The following is a 21,917-nucleotide window of genomic DNA, read 5'->3' on the forward strand; positions in this document are numbered from 1 at the left end:
CTTGTGAGAGTAATAGCATAGTGTTTGGAAACTCATGAACGAACGGGCAAAAATGATAATTAAACTTATTCAAAGCTATAGGCATGCTTTCTACAATTTATTCCAATTTTAGATCCTATAGACATGATTTCTATAATTTGTAAATAAAACAACATGTGAATGAGGTTTTGCACACACATTGAATATACAATTCCCTATAGGCATGGTTTCTAAAACGATTAAACCAAGTATTGAACCTATAGGCAAGATTGCTAACATATAATGGCTGAATATAATAGGATACCTATAGGCTTGATTTCTAACACACGATAACTGAACATGCAATAGCACATTGTTGAACCTATAGGCAGGATTTTTACCCAATTTGTTGCAAGTATACAAAATCCATTTCCTAATTTCACTAACACCCTAAAATGTTATTACAATAGTTATTACAGACCCAGAATTGAATGTAGTAAATTAAAGAATAAGTATAACTATAGGGAGCCTACAATATGCACAAATACACCTGGACAGGCCAGGCCTTCAACCCACAACAGCTCCAAAACTCGTGTTCACAACATAACCAGTTGTTGAGTGATTCACCCATATATCAAGGCTAAGCATACATAACCCAAATCCCTACCGTGTTAGAGTTCCCAAGGGCTTCAAGAACCCAGGGCAGTGCTCATGTCACGACCCGAATTTTCCACCCTCGGGAGTCGTGATGACGCCTACTAATGTGAGCTAGGCAAGCCAATCCTTTAAATTAATTACTCCATTATCCAATTAATTTTTTTTAACAGATATAAAGTGATAATGTATAAATAGCAGAATATTTATTTAAGCGGAAGAAAAACAATAAAATATCTGATTTTGTAGCTATTACAACTACTTAAGCCATAATCACCCAAAACCTGGTGTCACAATGTCACAGATGGTCTAAGACTGCTAAATACAAGGTCCGAGAATAAAAGACACACTGTTTTGGAAGCAAAAAGATGAAATATGAAATAAAAGATAGAGGAGACGCTAGGGTCTTGTGGACGCCTGCAGGTCTACCTTGGATCTCTGCGTGGGTTGAAGGTAGCCTCCAAACTACGGTCCAAGAGATACTCCGGGATCTGCACATAGTGTAGAGTGTAGTATCAGCACAACCGACCCCATGTGTTGGTAAGTGCCTAGCCTAACCTCGGCGAAGTAGTGACGAGGCTAGGATCAGACAACCAAATAAACCTGTGCAGTTATATAATATACAGCAGAAAGTAAAGCAGGAATAAACAAGTAAAGATGGGAGGGGGAAACATGCTTCGGGGGAAACATGCTTCGGGGGAATAACAGGTAAAAACATAATATCAAGAGAATTACAAAGGAATCAAAATCCAACCACTAACAAGAATAAGGAAAACAAAGGCAGATTTCACTTTCTCTTCACGTCTTGTTGCAAGCGTGCAACCCGATCCCATTTCCTGTATCTCGTGGCAGGCATGTCACCCGCTCCCATTTCATGTATCTCGTGGCAGGCGTGCCACCCGCTCCCATTTTATTTATCTCGTGGTAGGTGTACCACCCGCTCCCATTTCATTATATCTTGTGGTAGGTGTACCACCCGCTCCCATTTTATTATATCTTGTGGCAGACATACCACCCGCTCCCATTTACAAGCCAACAATAGTCACAAGAAATCCCAGCAAGGGAACAAGAGCAATATAACAACTTTCCGGCAAGGGAACAATGATATTTCAACAACATCCCGGCAAGGGAACAATACTATCAAAACAAACCTCCCGACAAGGGATCATTAATATCAAACAAACACCCCGGCAAGGGAACAATGGTGATAATAACATCTGAAGCGCAATAAACCACAGTGGAGTCATAACAATTATAATACAAGACTCACGGGCATGCTTGACACCAACGTATAGATACTCGTCACCATGCTTATATGTCGTACTCTACAATTAACATGTAACAAATAAGACATAACTCCTAATCCCTCAAGATAAGGTTAGACCAAACATTTACCTCAAAGCCACGAGCACAATCAAGCTTCAACTACTGCTTTACCACTTGGTTCCACTTCCAACCCACTAGTATCTAACCACAATTTACTTAATTACATCAATAAATGCTAAATGAATCAACTCCAATGCATGAAAATGAGTTTTCCAAAGTTTTACCCAAAAGTCAAAAGTCGCCTCCGGGCCCACATGGTCAAAACCCGAGGTTCAAACCAAAACACGATTACCCATTCCCCCACGAACCCAAATATATAATTTGTTTTGAAATTGGACTTCAAATCGAGGTCCAAATCCCCATTTTTTGAAAAACCTAAGTTCTACCCCAAACACCCAATTTCTCCCATGAAAATTATTAATTTTGAGTTGTAATCATGTGAAAAGATTTTAATGATTGAAGAAAACGGGTTAGAAATCACTTACCAGTGTGTTGGAGAAGAAAGGTTGTTTGACAAATTGCCTCTTATATTTTTTGGGTTTTGAAAAATGAAAAATAACTGAAAATACCGTCTTAATATACCCCTCCCAGACCCTTTGTGCGGACCGCACAGCTCCCATGTGGACCGCAGTAACATACTTTAGTATTTTGGCTATAACTTTCTCTATAGATATCCAAATTGTGATTTTCTTACTTTTCTGGAAACTAGACAAGAAGAGCTACAACTTTCGTTTTTGAATCATCTTAATATTCCTTGTAGATCAAAAGATATAGGCTTTCGAAGTCGGACCAGTGAAATTTTTCTTCACCGCGTCCGCACAAAATCTAGTGCGGCCGCACAGGCCCCTCCGCGGCAGCACTCCATTTTGTGCGGACCGCACTAGTTTGTTCAGTGTCCTTCCACTTCTCTGAACCTGCAACAACTATGTTTTAGGCCTAAGACATCTCGGAACCTACCCGAAACTCACCCGAGCCCTCGGAACTCCAAACCAAGTGTGCATACTAACTCAAAGACATCATATGGACCTACTCGTGTGATCACATCATCAAAATAACATGTAAAATCATGAATTAAACCTCAAAACTCAACATTTTCATCAAGAATTCTCAAAGTTCATAACTCTTAAACCGGAAGTCCAACTCACGTCAAATAAACTCCATTTTTACCAAATTTCACAGTTATCTTTCAAATATTATAACAAGTTTGTACCAAGCTCCGGAACCAAAATACGGGCCCGATAACAGTGGTTTTAAACATTGATTTTTTTCTTTATTTCTTAGATAATTCAGTAAAACGATTTCTTTCAAAAATTAATTTCTAAGGCTTGGGACCTCGGAATTCATTTCCGGGCATACGCCCAAGTCCAATATTTTACTGCGGACCTCCCGGGATCGTCAAAATATGGATCACGGTCCGTTTGCTCAAAATATTGACCAAAGTCAACCATAATTAAATTTTAACTCTAGAATTTCTATCTCTCATATTTTCACATAGAAGGCTTTCCGGATATAGGTTCGGACCATGCACGTAAATCAAGGTGGGGTAAAAGGAGGTTTTTAGGCCTCAAAACACTGAATTCACTTGCACACAAGTGATGACCTTGACCTAAAGGTCATCACATCTCACACTAGAGAAATTGATCAGAAACAGTTTAGGGGGAGACTAGGGACCAAATCCTAGTGTGTCAGAGTTCACAAAGGTCTCACATAGACCCCGAGCAGTGCTCACACTAGGGAGGTCAAGGACAGAACCTAAACAGCCTTGGCTTTCAGCCAACTAAGAATGAGGATTCAGAAAGGCCAGATAGTACAAGAATATGAGATAGTCAAAGAGTTTCACTGAAGGTACAGAACACATATACACAAACAAGTAGTAGACATGCTTGAACTTAGGCAAACTTGGTCAAGTTTTAGGAATTAATCACATGATAACAAGGAAAGTTCATAAGCAGATTCATAGTGATAACAGAAGATCCAGATTAGATTAAGTGCAAACATTGGTGTCATAGAAAGGATCACATTGATAAGCGATAGATTAGGACATGTTAAAAGATAGTTAAGACAGTTATTAAAGGTATCAAAATAGGGTGAAAACAAGATCAAACAGGTCACGTTATAGCAGGTTCAACAAACAGACTTATAAATCCGTCAATGCACTTATACATGGCTAACTAGTTCATAGGAACAAGTAAGGTGCACAAACATGTTTATAACAAACTTGACTTTAATAGATAGTCATCAATAGCATAGAGTTCTAAGCAAAATCTGATTAATAAACCCAACATAAACTTAAGCATGTTTCAAACCACAATGTAATAACATTAGGCTAACATAGATAAGTTGAAGTAACACATTGAGTGAACAATCATAATGAAATGGCAGAAGGTCTATTAACTCACCAGTTGAGATGAAACAGAGAATAAAGGAATCCAACAATGCAGTGGATATCACCAGACAGAAGCAAAAACTTGGGGATTTCTGACCTTGGCTTTCAGCCGTCCAGGAATCAAAACACAGAGCAAAATTATTCAAAAGAGAGCAGAAGCACACAACTTTTGTATAGTAGTGAAAGATTTTTGAACTCAGAACCTCTGGTTTATAAAGGAGAGTGGGGAGGAGTTTAAATAGTGCCAAAATTAGAACATAAGCATAGCTATTTTAAATACCAAAAGGCAAGTACTTAAATCAGTAAAATTGAAACCCTAAATTTTAGGTAAAGATATGCAAAATCAGTAGAAAATAAGGCAAAGAATCACATAATGCATATAATGAACATGGACATGGGATTATTCAAAAAACCACAGAATTGAACCGGATTTAGTTCAAGTAAAAGGGTCTAAAACCCTAAATTTAGGTAAACCATAAAATCGGCAGAAAATAAATGCAAGAATCACATATTAGCATAAAAATAGACATAGACAGGAGATTATTCATAAAGAAACATAGAATTGAGCAAGATTTAGTTCGATTGAAGAAGATCTAAAACCATAATTTGAGTAAGTAAAAGAAATCGACAAAAATAGGCAGATTCACAGGTAATAGAGTGAATAGAGAATCTGAAACCCTAACCTTTAGGGTTAAGTACGAATTATCAAGATACAAGAGAATCGGTACAAAATAACGCGTTTGGACTCAAAGTCATCCAAATCCAAGAGACGAAAGTCAAATAGGACAAAATCAGAGTAAGAGTACTTGCCATGTTTAGGCAAGTACTAGGTAATACCATAGATAATCACCCAATAGTGGAAACATATCGAAATGGTAAGTGAATGGGAAGAAAATCCCATTAGAAACGGGATATGAGAGAATTTTGGCGAGGCGGCGGGCTAGGGTTCTTGAAAGATGAGAGAGGAGAGTGTTCTGGGGCGGAGGGGGTAAAATGATTAGGGTTAGGGGTTTGGTTAGGTTTAAAGGGGCAGATGTAACGTGGACCGTTGATCTTAGAGATCAACGGTCCTGATTTAAATGGTCCTGGGTCAGGTATAAAAAATGGGTATGGGACTGGGCTAATGGGTTTGGGGCCAAGGGTATTAGGTTGGTGTATTGGGTAGTTTTATGTCCGAATTTGGGTAGGAATTTAGGCTAGTTTTTTAAATATCCAATTTTAAAAAATAAATAATTCATAAAAATAATAAAAATAAATATTATTTGTGCACTAAAAATAATTTAAAATAGTTACTTAACATTTTAAATATATAAAAAATTATTTTCTGCATAAATAATGTAATATACATTAATATGGGCTATTATTGCAAAGATATGCAATTTAGCCTTAAAAATGCAAAGGTAATTATAAAAAATGCACTGAAACACTATGTTGATATAAATGATAAATTTAGATGATTAAATAATCATAAAAATAATATGAAGGATAATTATTGGATATTTATATGACTACTGTCAAACTAGCTCGTGAAGCATGACTTTATGATCTACATAATTAATTGATTACCTAACATAAATTTTCAAAACGAGAAAGGATGGAGCTTGACAAGTACACAGTTCACATATTAAGCATGCTCCTTTAATTTGAAAAAGAAAATTATGAGAAAAGTCATAAAACGTTGTAGAAAATTGTAGATCTTAGTTTTGTTCAACAACCTATCCTTCTCCTTCACCGCCCTTTAACGACAACCACTCGTCAACTCCAATCTAAATCCTTAATTGGTTTTTTTTCTCTTTCCTTTCTTTCGTTTTTCTTGCGTTAAAATATTGAAAATTCTGAGAATAAATATGTTCACTTGAACTAAGGGTGTGTTTGGTATGAAGCCGGAAAATATTTTTTAATTTTCACATGTTTGGTTAGCTTTAATATTTTGGAAAACATTTTCCTCATGAACAGAGGCGGCCTGATGAATTTTATGGCCTAAAGCCAAACTTTGCGAGGGGCCTTAATTTTTTAATTTTTTTTAAATTGATTTGATGTCTATTTTTTTTTAGCTTAATTTAGATACATAATTATTTAATTTTCTTAGTATTTCTCAATTGACAATATAGGGCATCCACCTAACCTTTCTTGTGACAGTGTCATTCTTAAATAAGATTTTATCAATTTTAAGTTTGAAAACTTCTTTCCGCTGAAGCAATGGTAACTTGAGTTATGAACATTATTCCATAAGCAATTTAGGTATTTGGAAAAGAATTAATTCTTTTTATTTGATTAAGTGTATAATTAAACTATTATCTTCTAATTGTAATATTTTCCTTAATATTTTTAATTCAGAAAATAAATCTAAACCATCAATATCAAATTGATTATTATGCTTTAAGGAACATTCAAGATTAAGCAATATTTTTTCAAATTTCTAACATCTAGTGATCTTAGTTTTTACTGCTAAATAGAAAACCAAAAATATTTTCATATGCTTCGAATTGTTCAAATTTATTTTGATGTGAAAAAATAGTCTTGTCTATTATGTATAAAAGTAATCAACTCTAAAGGACTCTTCGAAAGATTTTGGACTTTCATTATCAACTTCGCATCAAATTGTTACTTCCTATATATCACACGTTTCTTATAAAATTCGGGTTCGATATCCATTTCAGGTGTAATTTTCTTGGTAGAAATTATAGCAGTTGCAAATCCTTCTTCTCTATATTTATTAGAAAGAAATAAAAAAATTTCACTTTACAAAACTCTTTTTTAAACTTATAAATATTTTATTAGGTGTGACAAAAAATGGGGCTCCCACAAATATGGGGCCTAAAGCGATTGTTTTATTTGCTTTATGGAAGGGCCGCCCCTGCTCATGAACTCATTAATGTTTTCCCTATCAAAAGAAGAGAAAACATTTTCCAAAACTCTTCTTCAACCTTCCCCGCCCTATTCTCCATCCCACCAACCCCCACACACCCTACCCATCCTACCCCATAACCCACCCCCACCCCTATCCCACCTACCCCACCATATCCACCCACCCTTCCACAACCCTGCCCTACCCCACCCTAAATAGAAATATTATTAAGAGTACTCTCTTTTCATGTTGTAGATAGAGTACTTTCTTTTTAATTTCAGCAAAATGAGTATTATTTTTTTCGTAATGTAAAAAAGTATTTTTCATTCATTTCAACAAAAAAAGTACTTTCTTTTCATGAAGTAGAAAAAGTATTTTCTTTCATTTCAACAAAAAAAATACTTTCTTTTCATGATGTAGAAAAAGTATTTTCTTTCATTTCAACAAAAATAAATGTAGTAAAAAGCATTTTCTTTCATATCAACAAAAAAAATACTTTCTTTTCATGATGTAGAAAAGTATTTCCTTTCATTTCAACAAAAATATGTAATAAAAAGTATCTTCTTTCATTTCAACAAAATAAGTAATTTCTTTTCATGATATAGAAAATTTACTTTCTTTCATTTGAACAAAATAATGTAGTAAAAAGTACTTTCTTTCATTTCAACAAAATGAGTATTTTTCTTTTCATGATGTAAAAATCTATTTTCTTTCATTTCAACAACAAAAGTACTTTATTTTATTATGTAACAAAAGGTATTTTCTTTCATTTCAACAAAATAATGTAGTAAAAAGTATTTTCTTTTCATGACATACAAAAAGTATTTTCTCTCATTTTAACAAAATGAGTACTTTTTCATGTTGTAGAAAGATTACTTTCTTTTTCAACCAAAAAAAAATAGTATTTTCTTTTTAGTTATGTAGCACAAATTTCAACGTTATTTTTGTGTGAAAAAGCAAAGCAGCACATAGTCACTTTGGGTTTGTGTGTATGGGAGCCGGGGGGCGGGGGGAGGGGGGGTTAAAAACTTACCCGCACCAGGTGTTTACATCCGGCCAATAAACAAATGACACATATTACTTTATTTAATTACAATTATTAGTATTTAACCTTAGTTAATTTGCACATGATCTTAATTAATAATATGAATACTTAATAATCATGCTAGCTATTCCTTGTTACCTTCTAAACAGTACCGTCAACCTATCCCATAGGCCACCATTGGCCATTACGAACTTCGAAAAATAATTTTCTTCTCCTATAATTATTACTATGATATTTTAATCTTAACCAACCAAATTATAGGGCACTCTACTAGGTTCTATTCATCTGACTATAGAAACAAAATTTTCTTTTCTTCCATCCACCCTCTATGGATCGAAATTTTAGTCCTCTCATATGCACATGTACATATTAGAGTACAAAGTTTAGACTCCAATCCGTTGCTTTTAGTTTGTACTCCCCAATCAGTACGTCTTCCAAATTACCCTTTTGATTTGCAATGAAGAAATGAAAGAACGAAAAACACAAGACTCCAACAAATTAAAAGATGCTAAGGACGTGACGGCAATCCTAATGTTTCTGAGGTTAGTAATTACTCTGAGTTTGACAATATTATCTTTTTGAAAAAAAAATATTTATTAAAAATAAGACTCATAATATACCTTAATTTGTTTCCTATGATTAACTTAACTATGTTGGGTGTAAACATTCGGTGCGGGTAAGTTTTTACCGGGGGGAGTGGAGCATAGGAAACATGGGGAAGTAGCATAAAAAATTATTTTCCTGAAAGATATTTTCTACTCTCTAAACACACATTAAAAAATATTTTCCGAAATTTTTTTTTTTACTCCACCAAATAAGAGAAAATAAGTGATAAAACTACTCATTTTCCAGGAAAATATACATTTTCCTTCGTACCAAACACGCCCTATATTAAACTATTCTTTATTCAACCTTGGCGCTTGCAGCTGTCGAATGTGGTAAGACTGCTGAATAATCTAATGAATCATACACACAAGCAACCAAAGGTGAAAATTATGTGGCTGTCAAGGCTCTAATGCTGGAAATTTCTCCTTGTTTCTTTCACATCTAGGATTTAAAATAGTTTATGAAGTTAACAAAGCAAATTATGATTTATGAATGGCAATAAAACAGGAAACAATAAAATAAAATAGAAGTATACAATTTAACGTGATTTAGTAAGCCAACCTACATCCACGTGTAGATAAACAATCCGTTCTTCCAAAAAAGAATATTAAAAGGAGAATAACAATATCAAGTGACATTCACTGCTGAGGATATCCACACACACGTGACAGATAAATTTGTCTTACATATACTCTCCTTAAATTGAACTTTCTAATTTTAGGTTTCTAGATAAGACAAGTAAATTTGGGAAAAGAAAGAAGTAAAAGTCTCCTAAAAGAATTCAAAACTCAGGAATCTTCTTTTCTAGATAGATGTTAGACTAAAATTGAAAAAGTCGAGAATTTTTTTTAATATTCGTGAAAATGAAAACTGAAATACGAAAATACTGTTTCTTATAATTTCCACATTAAAAGTAAAAGGTCGAGCATATGATGCTCTAATTCATCCTCCTTTCTTTTTGTCCAGTCGTTAAGAAGTTTCGGATGCTAAACGCCTTTATTCTCATGCTTTTGGAAAGGAAAATTAGCTCAACAATGTTTAATATATAATAACCCAAAATTTTAAACATGTAAAATACATTTTAATTTATTTATGCCCGACTGAGGTTACATTTCTCAGGTTTATAATCATTTCACGTCAACTGGATAGCTTTGGTCAAAATTATTTTTATCTTTGAAAAGCTCATCCTATTTTTCCCAAGATATTGATTATCAAATGATTAATGGTTTTAAGAATATCCAACAAGGAAGTATTAACATTTTCGGATATAGATTCCTTCCCTTTTTTAATATTAAGTATATGTCACATGATATACTCAAACCACTTTGCATGGTGCTTATTTAGACAGTAAATACTCTAGTAATAGCTTTTCGATTTTTAAAATAAAATAATACACACTTAAAGCAAAAAAAGAAATTTGAGGGGAAAAAACAAGATTCTTAAGATGACAACTGCGTATCAAATTATTTCTCCGGAAAGATATCTAGACCACTTATTTATAAACGTTACGAAAAGCTGTCTAAACTCCGGCCTCCACAGTTTTAGCTAAGGAAAAAGGATTTATTTATTTTTGTTTAAGTTACATAATGTAAAATAATTTAATTATCCGTCTAATTTGGTCGATTATAACAGGTTATTATTCTTTAGTTTGTTTAGGTTATAAGTTTAGACTTGTTATGAATAGATATCTATTGCAGATAAAGTTGTAAAAATTTATATACTTCTGTACACAACTTTAAATTCAAGAGAAAAACTGGTGATCTCGCTTGAAATGGAAATCACAATTCAAATCCATTTTCTAGCGTGGGGTAAAACCTCATCTCAAGAATCTATAGCTGAAATAAAGAATATTACTGCAAAAGGATATAGTTTAATGATATGGGTGAAAATGTTTTAAGAATAGTTTATCTGGATTCACTTTTTACTGTCCTAGCTCCTTTCCCTTCTCAATTCTCCTACTACATAGTAAGTAAAGGGCAGCCAGGTGCTCATTATTAATATTATATGACCAAGAAGTTACGGGTTCGAGAAACGGAGAAATGAAAGAAATAAGGTTTGGTAAAAATGAAAATATATTAGTGTATAAAGCTAAGCTTTTCTTCTTGTTTTCCCCAAAATATTCATGGTTAAGACGTGGGGAGGAGCCAAGAGCAATGGACACTTCATTATACTATTTAAATAGGAGCCAAGAGCAATGGACACTTCATTATACTATTTAAATATTTCCTTTGACCCTTGACCTCTACAGTCTGCAAATAATCTATAAATATGGAGAATTCTTTTTTTACTTTCCACTTTCTCCCTTTCGAAGTAGAATTTTCCACAATTAACCTTTTCTTCACAATAAAACACACAAACACATAGTGCATGTTCTGAAATCTTATATCAGTGATGCCCAAGTGTTTTAGCTTAACGGCTACAAAGAACAGATGCCTCAAATCCAGTTTCAGCAGTCGGGGTCTCCGATCTACTGTCACTGACCTCAAAGATGGCACCATCATGCACTGTTGGGTACCCAAAACAAGAAAATCAACCCGACCCGACTTGGTCCTGATCCACGGGTTCGGCGCCAACTCCATGTGGCAATGGAGCGAAACGGTACGAATCCTCTCACGACACTTCAACGTCTACGTCCCCGACTTAGTATTCTTCGGAGACTCCTACACGACCCTACCCGATCGGTCCGAGTCATTTCAGGCTGAGTGCGTGAAGCGCGTGATGGAGGCAAACTCGGTGGTGAAGATGAGCGTTGTTGGGCTGAGCTACGGTGGGTTCGTGGCGTATAATATGGCGGCGCAGTTTAAGAATTGTGTGGAGAAAGTGGTGATTTGCTGTGCCGGAGTTTGTTTGGAGGAGAAGGATTTACAAGAAGGGTTGTTTGCGGTGAACAGTGTGGAGGATGCGGCCAACATTCTGCTGCCGCAGACGGCGGAGCAAATGAGAGAGTTGATGGGTTACACGTTCGTTAAAGCTCCGGCGAAAGTTTTGCCTTCTTGCTTGCTTACTGACTTCATTGATGTAAGTGTCTCATTTTCCAATTAGTTCTTCTTACATCTTTGTCTGCCTTTTAATTAACTACAATTATTAGTTAACTAATTATCTGAAAAATAAAATTGACAATATGATATAACTACTTTATGTACGTAGCACTGTTACCATGAGAAGCGTAACGAGATTTTCTGTGAAACTTTGATTTTCTGTGAAACTTTGCTTTCTAATTTAATATGTGACTTAAATATTTTGAATTATTAATTTTGTGACTTGTCATTTTTTTGTAATTTTTAAAAAATATTAATTTTATTTCAGAAAGACATACAGAATTCTTGTACTCCAATCAATGCTAGCACAAAAGATTAAAGAAAGGAAGATAATTTTTATTTAATTCAACTATATACAGTTGAAGCAAAGACATTGAATGCGTTCTCACGGGCAGTTGAAGATGCAGATCTACCAATTTAATGTTTCGGTATTTTTTTGATCTTTCAAAATAACAGAGTTTTAAATTTATAATAGACGACATCTTAGAATAAGAAAGAAGGAAATGATTTAACATAACTCTTTACAATTTGAATAAAAAATAAACCTATAAAGAACGTGTTTTATTTTCAGATATTGCTTGTCTAAAACAAAACAAAAAACAAAACAAAAAATTATAATAGGTCACAAAATCATTTGTGGTTCCACGTTCGGAATTTGCAACATGAATAAAAAAAGCATGTTATGCTAGAGTAGAATAAAAACTTCTTTTCCTTAAGATAAACCGCATAAGGATCATAATCACTTATAATAATTGTAAAATCTCAAAATATCAATTATTAAATGACAAACTACTCCGGCCCCATTTAAAAATTAATTAGTTGAACGTGAAGAAATGAATATAAAGCTCCAAACGAGACAATCTCTGTAAGTTGGGTGGATTATGTGGTTTAGTGGTTGGTTTGGATTGAACTTAGTGGTAGATAAAGGAAAAAACCTTGATTCTTCTTGCATTTACCAAAAGGATCGAGCAAATTGAAGTGAATCAATGCCAAATCCCCACTTAATTAGTATCTTTAATCCATTTTTTGCTGCCCTCAAGATGCGATGGTAGAAACTTAATTACTTGCGCATGTGTTTATATTAATTTAATAAATACATGACATATTTTATACACTTTTGTTACTAACTTATAGTTAATTAATATATTCTTATCTTAATTTATGACTTGATCATGATATATTAATATGACTTAGTACAACATCAAATAAAAAGATGTACCATTGCAAAAATGATATTGCAGGCCTTGGCGGATTCGGTTGGCCAATGGAACGTTTCATGTGTTGCTTACCTAAACCAATTTCGGTTAGATCAACGCTAGAATCAATTTATATATAAAATAATAATAAGTGGACATGATCATCTTTGTCATAACTCATAAGGAATATCTGATTTTATTGAACAGAGAAACCAAATGAGGTCAAGAGTCAAGACTTTGACATCCTTGTATCTGTCTTTTAAGACTAAGATTTTGTGAGGTCCTTACAAAGATATTTAATAGCCTTATCATAGAGTATTTGTCTAAATAACATGTTATCTCTCCATTAAATACTTGGCGATTAATTAACATTCCACTAACTGAAATAATAAGGGTTAACTTGGAAAGAGTAACAAATGCTTCTAATTTTTTTCAAAACGTTAAATATATCAAAACAAATTCAATTTGGGAAAAAGGACAAATATTTGTGACGAGGGAGTAGTACAACAAAAATTAACTCCCCTAACACAAAATATTGGAAAGCACTTTTCTTCGTTTCTTCTTCTGGTGAATGATAATTTTAATTTGGTGTCATGAGCAGGAAATGTTTACAGATTATGTAAAGGAGAAGAAAGAGTTGCTTCTTGCAATTGCGAAAGACAGGAAGCTTTCCGATCTACCTAAGATCACTCAGGTTTTACGGCTTTTTCCTTGTCTTCAACAACGTAACGGTCTACAATACTCTAATTAACATTGCTACTATTGTTTTTCCTAATTAGTATAATGTTGCTTTCTTTACAGCCAACGTTAATAGTGTGGGGAGATCAAGACAAAATATTTCCTTTACAACTAGGTCACAGACTGAAAAGGTTCATTTCCCCTACTGGGTTAGGTGTAATTTTATTTACATAAATAATCGTTTATTACTATGTTTTCTTGGGGTTGTGACTAACATGTAAATATTATTGGTGGCAGGCATTTAGGTGAGAATGCTGAACTTGTGGTGATCAAGAATACAGGCCATGCTTTCCTTTATGAGAAACCCAGAAAATTTCATAAGCCTTTGAAATCCTTTCTCTTGGGTTCCACAAAAAGTCCTTCTCAGAACCAAACATGATTCACTTTGGGGAAATTTTTCTATGTATTATCTCAATTTTTACTATGTGGCTCTCATTGAGAGACACCATCCTATGAAGATTTTTACTTCTGGTATTCACGGTCTAAAAAACAACCCATAAAAAAGTTGACTTCATAGCTAAAAATATAAGAATAAAAAATGTTTTCTTTTTTTGGTTTCCCACCCGGTATTCGGTACCTGCATTGGAGCCGACTATATCCTGATTCGCGCTGCGTAGGGCCTCATTCGGGGGGAAGCGCTCCCTACCAAGGATTTTTCCATACCCAGGGCTCGAATCCGAGACCTCTGGTTAAAGGAGGAGCAGTCACTTCCACTGCACCACATCATTTAGTGGTATAAAAAATGTTTTCAAGCGCATAGCCTGAAGCATAACTTTACTTTCCTGATCTCGTAGCACTGACGACGAGTGTTGTATGGAAGCCATGAAACACAAATACATTTTGCTTCAAGTACATAAATGTCACGCCCCAAAAATCGAGGAGCACGATCGGCGCTCAACCGAGTAAATCCGACTGAGCAAACCTGCAAGGTTTCATTCTACCCAAACTAATTCATGAATAAAGAGGAGATGAACTCCATTAATCATACTTTGTAAATATTTCATTAACAACTTCCATTTTGTTTCCATTAGTCGTTTCAACTATAATATCCAAAATATGACAATTTTTATAGATATAAAGAAAAATATATTTGCCAAATACAAATATTTCTAATTTAATTTCCAATATCAAACACCACTCACAACCTGCCTACGGAGCCTCTAAGTACAATTGAAGAGTAATATGGAAATGCCGGCAACAAGGCTCTGGCTATACCTCAAAATACAAAGTATACGATAACCAAAATGACACAGGACCTCGAAATGAAGTGAGGATCACCAAGTTAGCTGAAAGGAGCGTACCGCTATCACTGGTCACTGCCGCCTACTGTGGAACCACCTGCATTCATTAAAAACGCAGCGTCCCCGGCAAAAGGGACGTTAGTACTGTCGAATAGTACTAGTATGTAAAGCTAAAAATCATCTTTCAAAATAGAATAACCATACAAGAAAAGGAAAGACATAGAAACAACAAGTCCCCATGAATAATAAACAAATGCCCAAGTGAAACATAACAATTTTCAAAATACGAAAGTAATACATATTTTTAGTTCGGAGATCTTTAGTACCGATAATACCACAGTTCACGATACCATTATCCACAATACCACTGTTCACAATGCCACTATTTATAATGCCACTGTGCTCTTGGCACGGAGTCTGATCACAACCCGATCGGCTAGGTCATCTCACTGAAGACATTCTTTATAATCTCAATTCTCGTTTCAACATCATCCACAATACCACCGCTTTCTTGCGCGGAGTCTGATCACGACTTGATCGGCTAGGTTGTCTCATTTGAGACATGTACCTCAATCACAATTTCATTATCACTTTACAGTTTCAATATTAGTACAGTACCACCATGTGTGCGGCATGGCGTCCGATCACGGCCCGATCGTTTAGGCCGTCTTACTCAAGACATTCCCATGTTTCCATCAATCATCTCATTCCACATTTATTCACATATATCAATTCATTAGCATTTGGGGCCACAATTATTACATCATACTTGGCACTAGGTCACATTTCATAACCCAAGCTCATTTCCCCCACATTTCACATCATTGTCACTTTCAATATTAAACCTTTCATTTCAAGATAATAGGCACATAGAAGAGCAATTATAAGTTGTAAGCATAAAGAGGATTTCACATATTTCGACATAACAATCTCAATTCAAATTCGACTCGAAGTCTAGGCATTTTAGCACATGTTCCACATTCTTCACACATTCTCAATTGACAAAATAGCATAATGAAAGCACTGAGACACACCTTGCACATATATTCTTGCAACACAAATTCATTTGAAATAGGAAACACTGCATCGATCAATTTTCGGAACTTACAACATTTGCATGGATACCTGTCACGACCCGGATTTTCCGGCCTCGGGAGTCGTGATGGCACATACTAGTGAAAGCTAGGCAAGCCAACCAACTGAACTATCTACCTTGCTTCCATTTTTAATCTGATAATAGTTAAGAGCCAACAATTACATAACAACAGAATGGAATAAGCAGAAGGCTGCATTGTAAAGTTTTAATAATACTGTTAATACCAATCAATAACAAATATATCCAAGACTGGTATCACAACTTCACAGACTGCCTAGGAGTACTACAAATAAAGGTTTGAAAGAATAAATAGAACACTGTCTCTGGAAATACATGAAAGAAATAGGAATAGTAGATAGAAGGAGACGCCAAGGCCTGCGGACGCCTGCAGGACTACCTCGGGTCGCCTGATGAACAAGAAACAGTAATCTCACTGCGGTCCGAAGTCTACAGCCTGGGATCTGCACAAAGAGTGCAGAGTGTAGTATCAGCACAATCGACCCCATGTGCTGGTAAGTGCCTAGCCTAACCTCGGCGAAGTAGTGACGAGGCTAGGACCAGACTACCAAATAAACATGTGCAATATAGCGTACAAAAATAATAGGAAGCAAATAACAATGATGGCAACAATGATCCACCGGTGATATAAAAAGTAGGCAACAAGAATACCATAAATGTTTCTCAACAAATAATACATACAAGTGCAATCAATTAATCAAGTCCTTCAAATATAAATCTTTCGCCTATAAATCCTTCAAGTAATAATCTCGAAGATAATATGCTTTTCAATAAATATATTTCGAATATATTTCCTTCAAATAAATATCTTTCAAATAAGCATCTTTCGAATATAATTCTTTCGAGTAAAGGTCACCTTGTGACGCTTCATTTTATAATCATAAATAATATAGGTCTCAGCCCACTTTCATATTTTCACGGCACCTCGTGCCCATATTTATATCACAACCGCACGGACAACTCACGTGCTATTAAATAAAATCATAATATTTTCCCCGGCACCTTGTGCCCACATATTTCTGTCTCACATTGCACAACAATATCCTCATGTTACTCAGTTCATAGGTTCCATAACCCAATACAATTAAGAATGTTCAAGGAGCCTCATTCACTTAACATAAAGTAGAGTACAGCTTCCAGCGCAATTAGGAAACCAACAAGAAAAGATTAAGTTATTTTTAGAAATCATTGAATAAAGAAAATACCATTTTCAATTAAAGTACAATATCGAATGAAGCATTACCTTTAATACGAGAAATCAATAATTCAAAACATAGTAGAATTCCTTTTTAAGTAAAGTACAACCTCAAACAGTTTAAGAAAAATTTAGTTGAGAAATCAATTGAGTTAAAATTGTAACAATTGCTGAAATTTGAAGTATTGAACATATAAAAAAGATAAAGCGAAGTATTGTAAACACTATGGATTCCAACACAAAGGATCCCAACAGTAAAGGGATCTAAACAGTTAACACACTTGAATTGTTAATAACAAGTAAACACAGCAAACAGAAGGTGCACGGCATCACCCTTCGTGCTTTAACACTCTCTCACCAAAACAATACACGGCATCACCCTTCGTGCTTTATGCTCTTCCTCTCCCAAGCAACAAACACAAGGCAAATAGGGTAAGGGAATCTATAACATCGAAATAAAATCAAGTAACAATAGAAAATCAGTAAATAAACGTAAAGGACAACATAACTCAATTAGAATCAGGAAAAATCAAGGACAAGTGCACGGCATCACCCTTCGTGCTTTTACTCTCGTCCTCACCATAAGAATCAATATAAACTGCACGGCATCACTCTTCGTTCTTTTACTCTCATCCTCACCGTAAAATCAATGTAATCGGCACGGAATTGTACATTGTGCGGCACGACATCACCCTCTGTGCTTTACACTCTTCCTCACAAAATTATACACGACATCACCCTTCATAATTTAACATTCTTCCTCACCCAAACAGCAATCACAAGAAATAAGGGCAAAGAAATAAATGAAATCACAATAAAATTCCGGCAAGGGAACAATAGTACAACAATCAAATTCTGGCAAGGGAAACAACAACAAAACAATAACATCCCGGCAAAGGAGACAAGATCATGATTCTCTCTCTCCTTTCTTCTTTCACGTTTACTTTACAACTCAATTCACAACTTGAGCCAATGCTCTACAATGTTCAACAATTCAATTCTCAACTTGAGCCAACGCTCTACCATGTTCAAAAATTAAATTCTCAACTTGAGTCAACGTTCTACCATGTTCAATTAACAATAATACTTCCACAAATCATATTCCTCAATAGAAAGTATCATATATAGCATATACAATACGAAACGGAGTCACATTAATCAAAGTATAAGACTCACGGGCATGCTTGACACCAACGTATAGATACTCGTCATCATGCCTATACGTCGTACTCAACAAATAACACATAACAAATAGGACACAACTCTTAATCCCGCAAGCTAAGGTTATACCAAACACTTACCTCGTTTTGCAACCAATTCAAAATTCCAACAAGCCTTTGCCTCGCGAATTCGTCTGAAGCTTCAAATCTATTCATAATAATTTAATATACTCAATATAAATCGTACGAATTAATTCCATATGAAATTACTAATATTCCGAATTAAAATTCAAAATTTATTTTAAAATTCAACAACGGGACCCATGTTCCAAATCCAAGAAAAACTCACAAAATCCGAACATCCGTTCCGATACGAGTTCAACTATACAAAAATTATCGAATTCCGACATCGGATTGTCTTTCAAATCTTCAATTAAAATTTTGAAGATTTCTACCATTTTCAACCCAATCTTTACCTATTTGAACTCAACAATCTCCCCACAACCTTATTGTTACAAGCATGAATAACTAATATTCTCACATCCAAGAATCATCTTACTAATTACTCATTTCTAGTTAGATTTTGAAATTGAAGAACTGGGGAAAGAAATTCTTACCTCTCGAAGTCCTAGCAACCCCTTTGATGCGATTTCAAGGTTTGATTCAAGGTAGAGGGGTGCAAATCCTTAGCCCTTCCTTTCCTCTCTCTAGAATCGCTCTCCCCTCTCTCTAGAACACCAGAAAATACCCAAAATATGAGCCCTAAACGAGTTAAATGAAATGGGTCCGGGTCGTAAAACTGAGTATTTGTACAGCCAAGCGCCGCGGGGTGCGGGGCGGTTGTGTAAAAAGTGTTTAGAAATGACATTTCGAAACATTCTGGAATTTTCTACAGACGCGGCGCGCCGGGCGCCGCGTGGGGCGGCGCGGTAGAACAACTTCTGCCAGTGTTTGGTAATTTGGCCATAACTTATATATATATATATATATATATATATATATATATATATATATATATATATATATATATATATATATATATATATATATATATATATATATATATATATATATATATATATATATATATATATATATATATATATATATATATATATATATATATATATATATATATATATATATATATATATATATATATATATATATATATATATATATTCTAAAGTTAGGTCTTGTGCGTACTCATTTGCAACTTTAGTCTATTATGAAATTTTCCAACTTGGCTTAGACTTAGGACTTTCCTTAGATCCCATATATATTATAGTACGCATCGTACACTTGCTATCATATACAATTGGTATCCATCATGGTAATAGACCTCTTCCACATATAAAATAATATAATTAGAACACGCCAACTTTCTCACTTCGCCAAAATGCGCCGAATTATCTTATGGACTTCCGAATCCAAATTCGGACACACGTCTAAGTCCGAAATCACCATACGAAGCTATTGACATCATTAAAATTCCATTTTGGGGCCGTTTTCTCAAAAGCCAACTCTCCGGTCAACTCTTTCCATTTGAGCTTCAAAAATAAGATTTTGTTTTTCTTTAAATTTAACTCTGAATCTTACGAAAACCAAACTCGACCACACACACAAGTCATAATACACACTATGAAGCTTCTTGAGGTCTTAAGCCGCTGAACGGGGTGCTAATTCTTAAAATGATAAGTCGGGTCGTTACAACACCATGGGGGTTCAATTTCTAAGAAGAGGGGGTTTTAGCCACACATACCTCAATAGAGTTTTTAGGCGAATTCTACTTTTTGGAGTCATCTTAAAACAGTTGAGTCTAGGCTCATTTCGTAACATGTTTCATATATTTTCTTATTTCATAGGCCTCACTAGGCACAATTATAGACATTATCTACACTCTATTTCCTCAGTTCATTTAATTCGTTTTCAAACATCTTTATAGTTTATCAGCAACTAGACACACTCAATCATGACATTTAGTACACATGCGAGCAATTAGAAGTATTAAGCATATCGAGTTTTCCTCACCTAATTGGTATACCAGTTTTCAGTTAAGGTAAAACTCAAAGCCATAGCATTTTAATAAGCAACTAAACATCTATCGTTCAATACAAGGCTCGTTCGGAATAATTAAGTTTTATGAGTTTATAGGGGATAACCTGGAACATAGAAATTAGGGGGTTTGGGCCGATCATACGTAAACTTAGGGAAACATTATGGAATTCAATTCCGAGAGAGGGAGTTAAGCCAACATACCTGGTTGAGCTTTCCTTAAGTTACTACAACGTTTCGAAAATCCTAGCAATCCCAATCTATTTCGAGATCTAACAAAATTGAACACAAATTAGGAAGATATTCATAATCTTAGCTCGTTTGAGCGTTCCATCAAACACTAGGTGTGCATTAAGTCTTTAAGGTCCTTTTATAGAGGATTTCATCAACCTTCAACCCATCCTTAAACATTTTTAGCTCAACAATGTTCCTACACCCGTTGATAACACATGCAAGCAAGATAACAATTCCAATACCCATAAACTTTCTTGATAGTTACCCATCTTTAGCTAAAATTCGAAATTAAGGGTTAGGGTGTAGAATCTTACCTCAAGAATGAAGATCTAGTGTGTTTTTCTTTCTTAATCTTCAAAGATTTGTGTAAGAATTGAAGAATGCTTTAATGAAGATCACCCTCACTCTAGGGCTCCCTCTCTCACTCTAAAGCATCAAATTTTTGCTCAAAAATGACCCATTGCGCGTATTTAACGAAGTTGGATCGGGTTATTAAGATAAAAAAAAAATGGATAGTCCAAAATTTTCGGACCGGGCTACAGGCTTGGTGTCGCCGGCCTAAAGCTTGGTCCAGCCTGGCTTTAGCCTAGCCTCGCCAGCCTAAAGCCTGGGCCAGCCTGGCTAAAGTCTGATATAGCCGTGACGAAAAATTTCAACTCTCCAACGCATTGTTCAACCCAAAACTCCGAAAATACAATGTATTAACCTGCCTTGACACCACAAAACCTTAAATTACATAGTGAAGTTTTCCGGGATCTAACAATAAATGTAGCTAGAAGGGGCAAAATCAACCGGTTTTATTAACCCGTCCAGCCTGCCCAAGTTTAAATTGTTAAACTAGTATGGGTTAACCAGTTTTCGAAGTGGTAATTAAAAAATAGCCACTATTTTGCTGCAACACAAAAAGTTATATATTGGAGATTGGAGCACCTATATATGAACTTCTAACAACATGCTGGAAGTTCACATGTAAAAAATTCGATTATGTAAATTCAATATATTGGGTCAATATTATCCAACAATTCAATATAGAAATTTATGTAAATTTCTACGAACTTAAACTAACAATTTAAGAAAATATTTTAGTACTCGATTATTTTTCAAGAAAGAAGCAGAAATAAGA

At 34.8% G+C, this 21,917-nt stretch overlaps 1 protein-coding gene across 2 annotated transcripts; it reads left to right on the plus strand.

Annotated features, from left to right (window-relative positions):
* Nucleotides 1-11,028: 11,028 nt before the first annotated feature.
* LOC104233952 (uncharacterized) lies at nt 11,029-14,269 on the plus strand. Of its 2 annotated transcripts, none has more exons than XM_009787420.2 (4): nt 11,029-11,841; nt 13,659-13,751; nt 13,859-13,926; nt 14,033-14,269. In XM_009787420.2, the coding sequence occupies exons 1-4, from the start codon at nt 11,215-11,217 to the stop codon at nt 14,172-14,174; spliced, it is 930 nt and encodes a 309-aa protein (XP_009785722.1). In that variant the 5' UTR covers nt 11,029-11,214; the 3' UTR covers nt 14,175-14,269. The 2 variants fall into 2 exon arrangements, with proteins under 2 accessions (XP_009785722.1, XP_009785723.1); XM_009787421.2 differs by having other exon boundaries at nt 11,116-11,841; nt 13,859-13,949.
* Nucleotides 14,270-21,917: the final 7,648 nt, after the last annotated feature.

The sequence above is a fragment of the Nicotiana sylvestris genome, chromosome 4 (assembly GCF_000393655.2).
Source record: "Nicotiana sylvestris chromosome 4, ASM39365v2, whole genome shotgun sequence".
Lineage (NCBI taxonomy): Eukaryota > Viridiplantae > Streptophyta > Magnoliopsida > Solanales > Solanaceae > Nicotiana > Nicotiana sylvestris.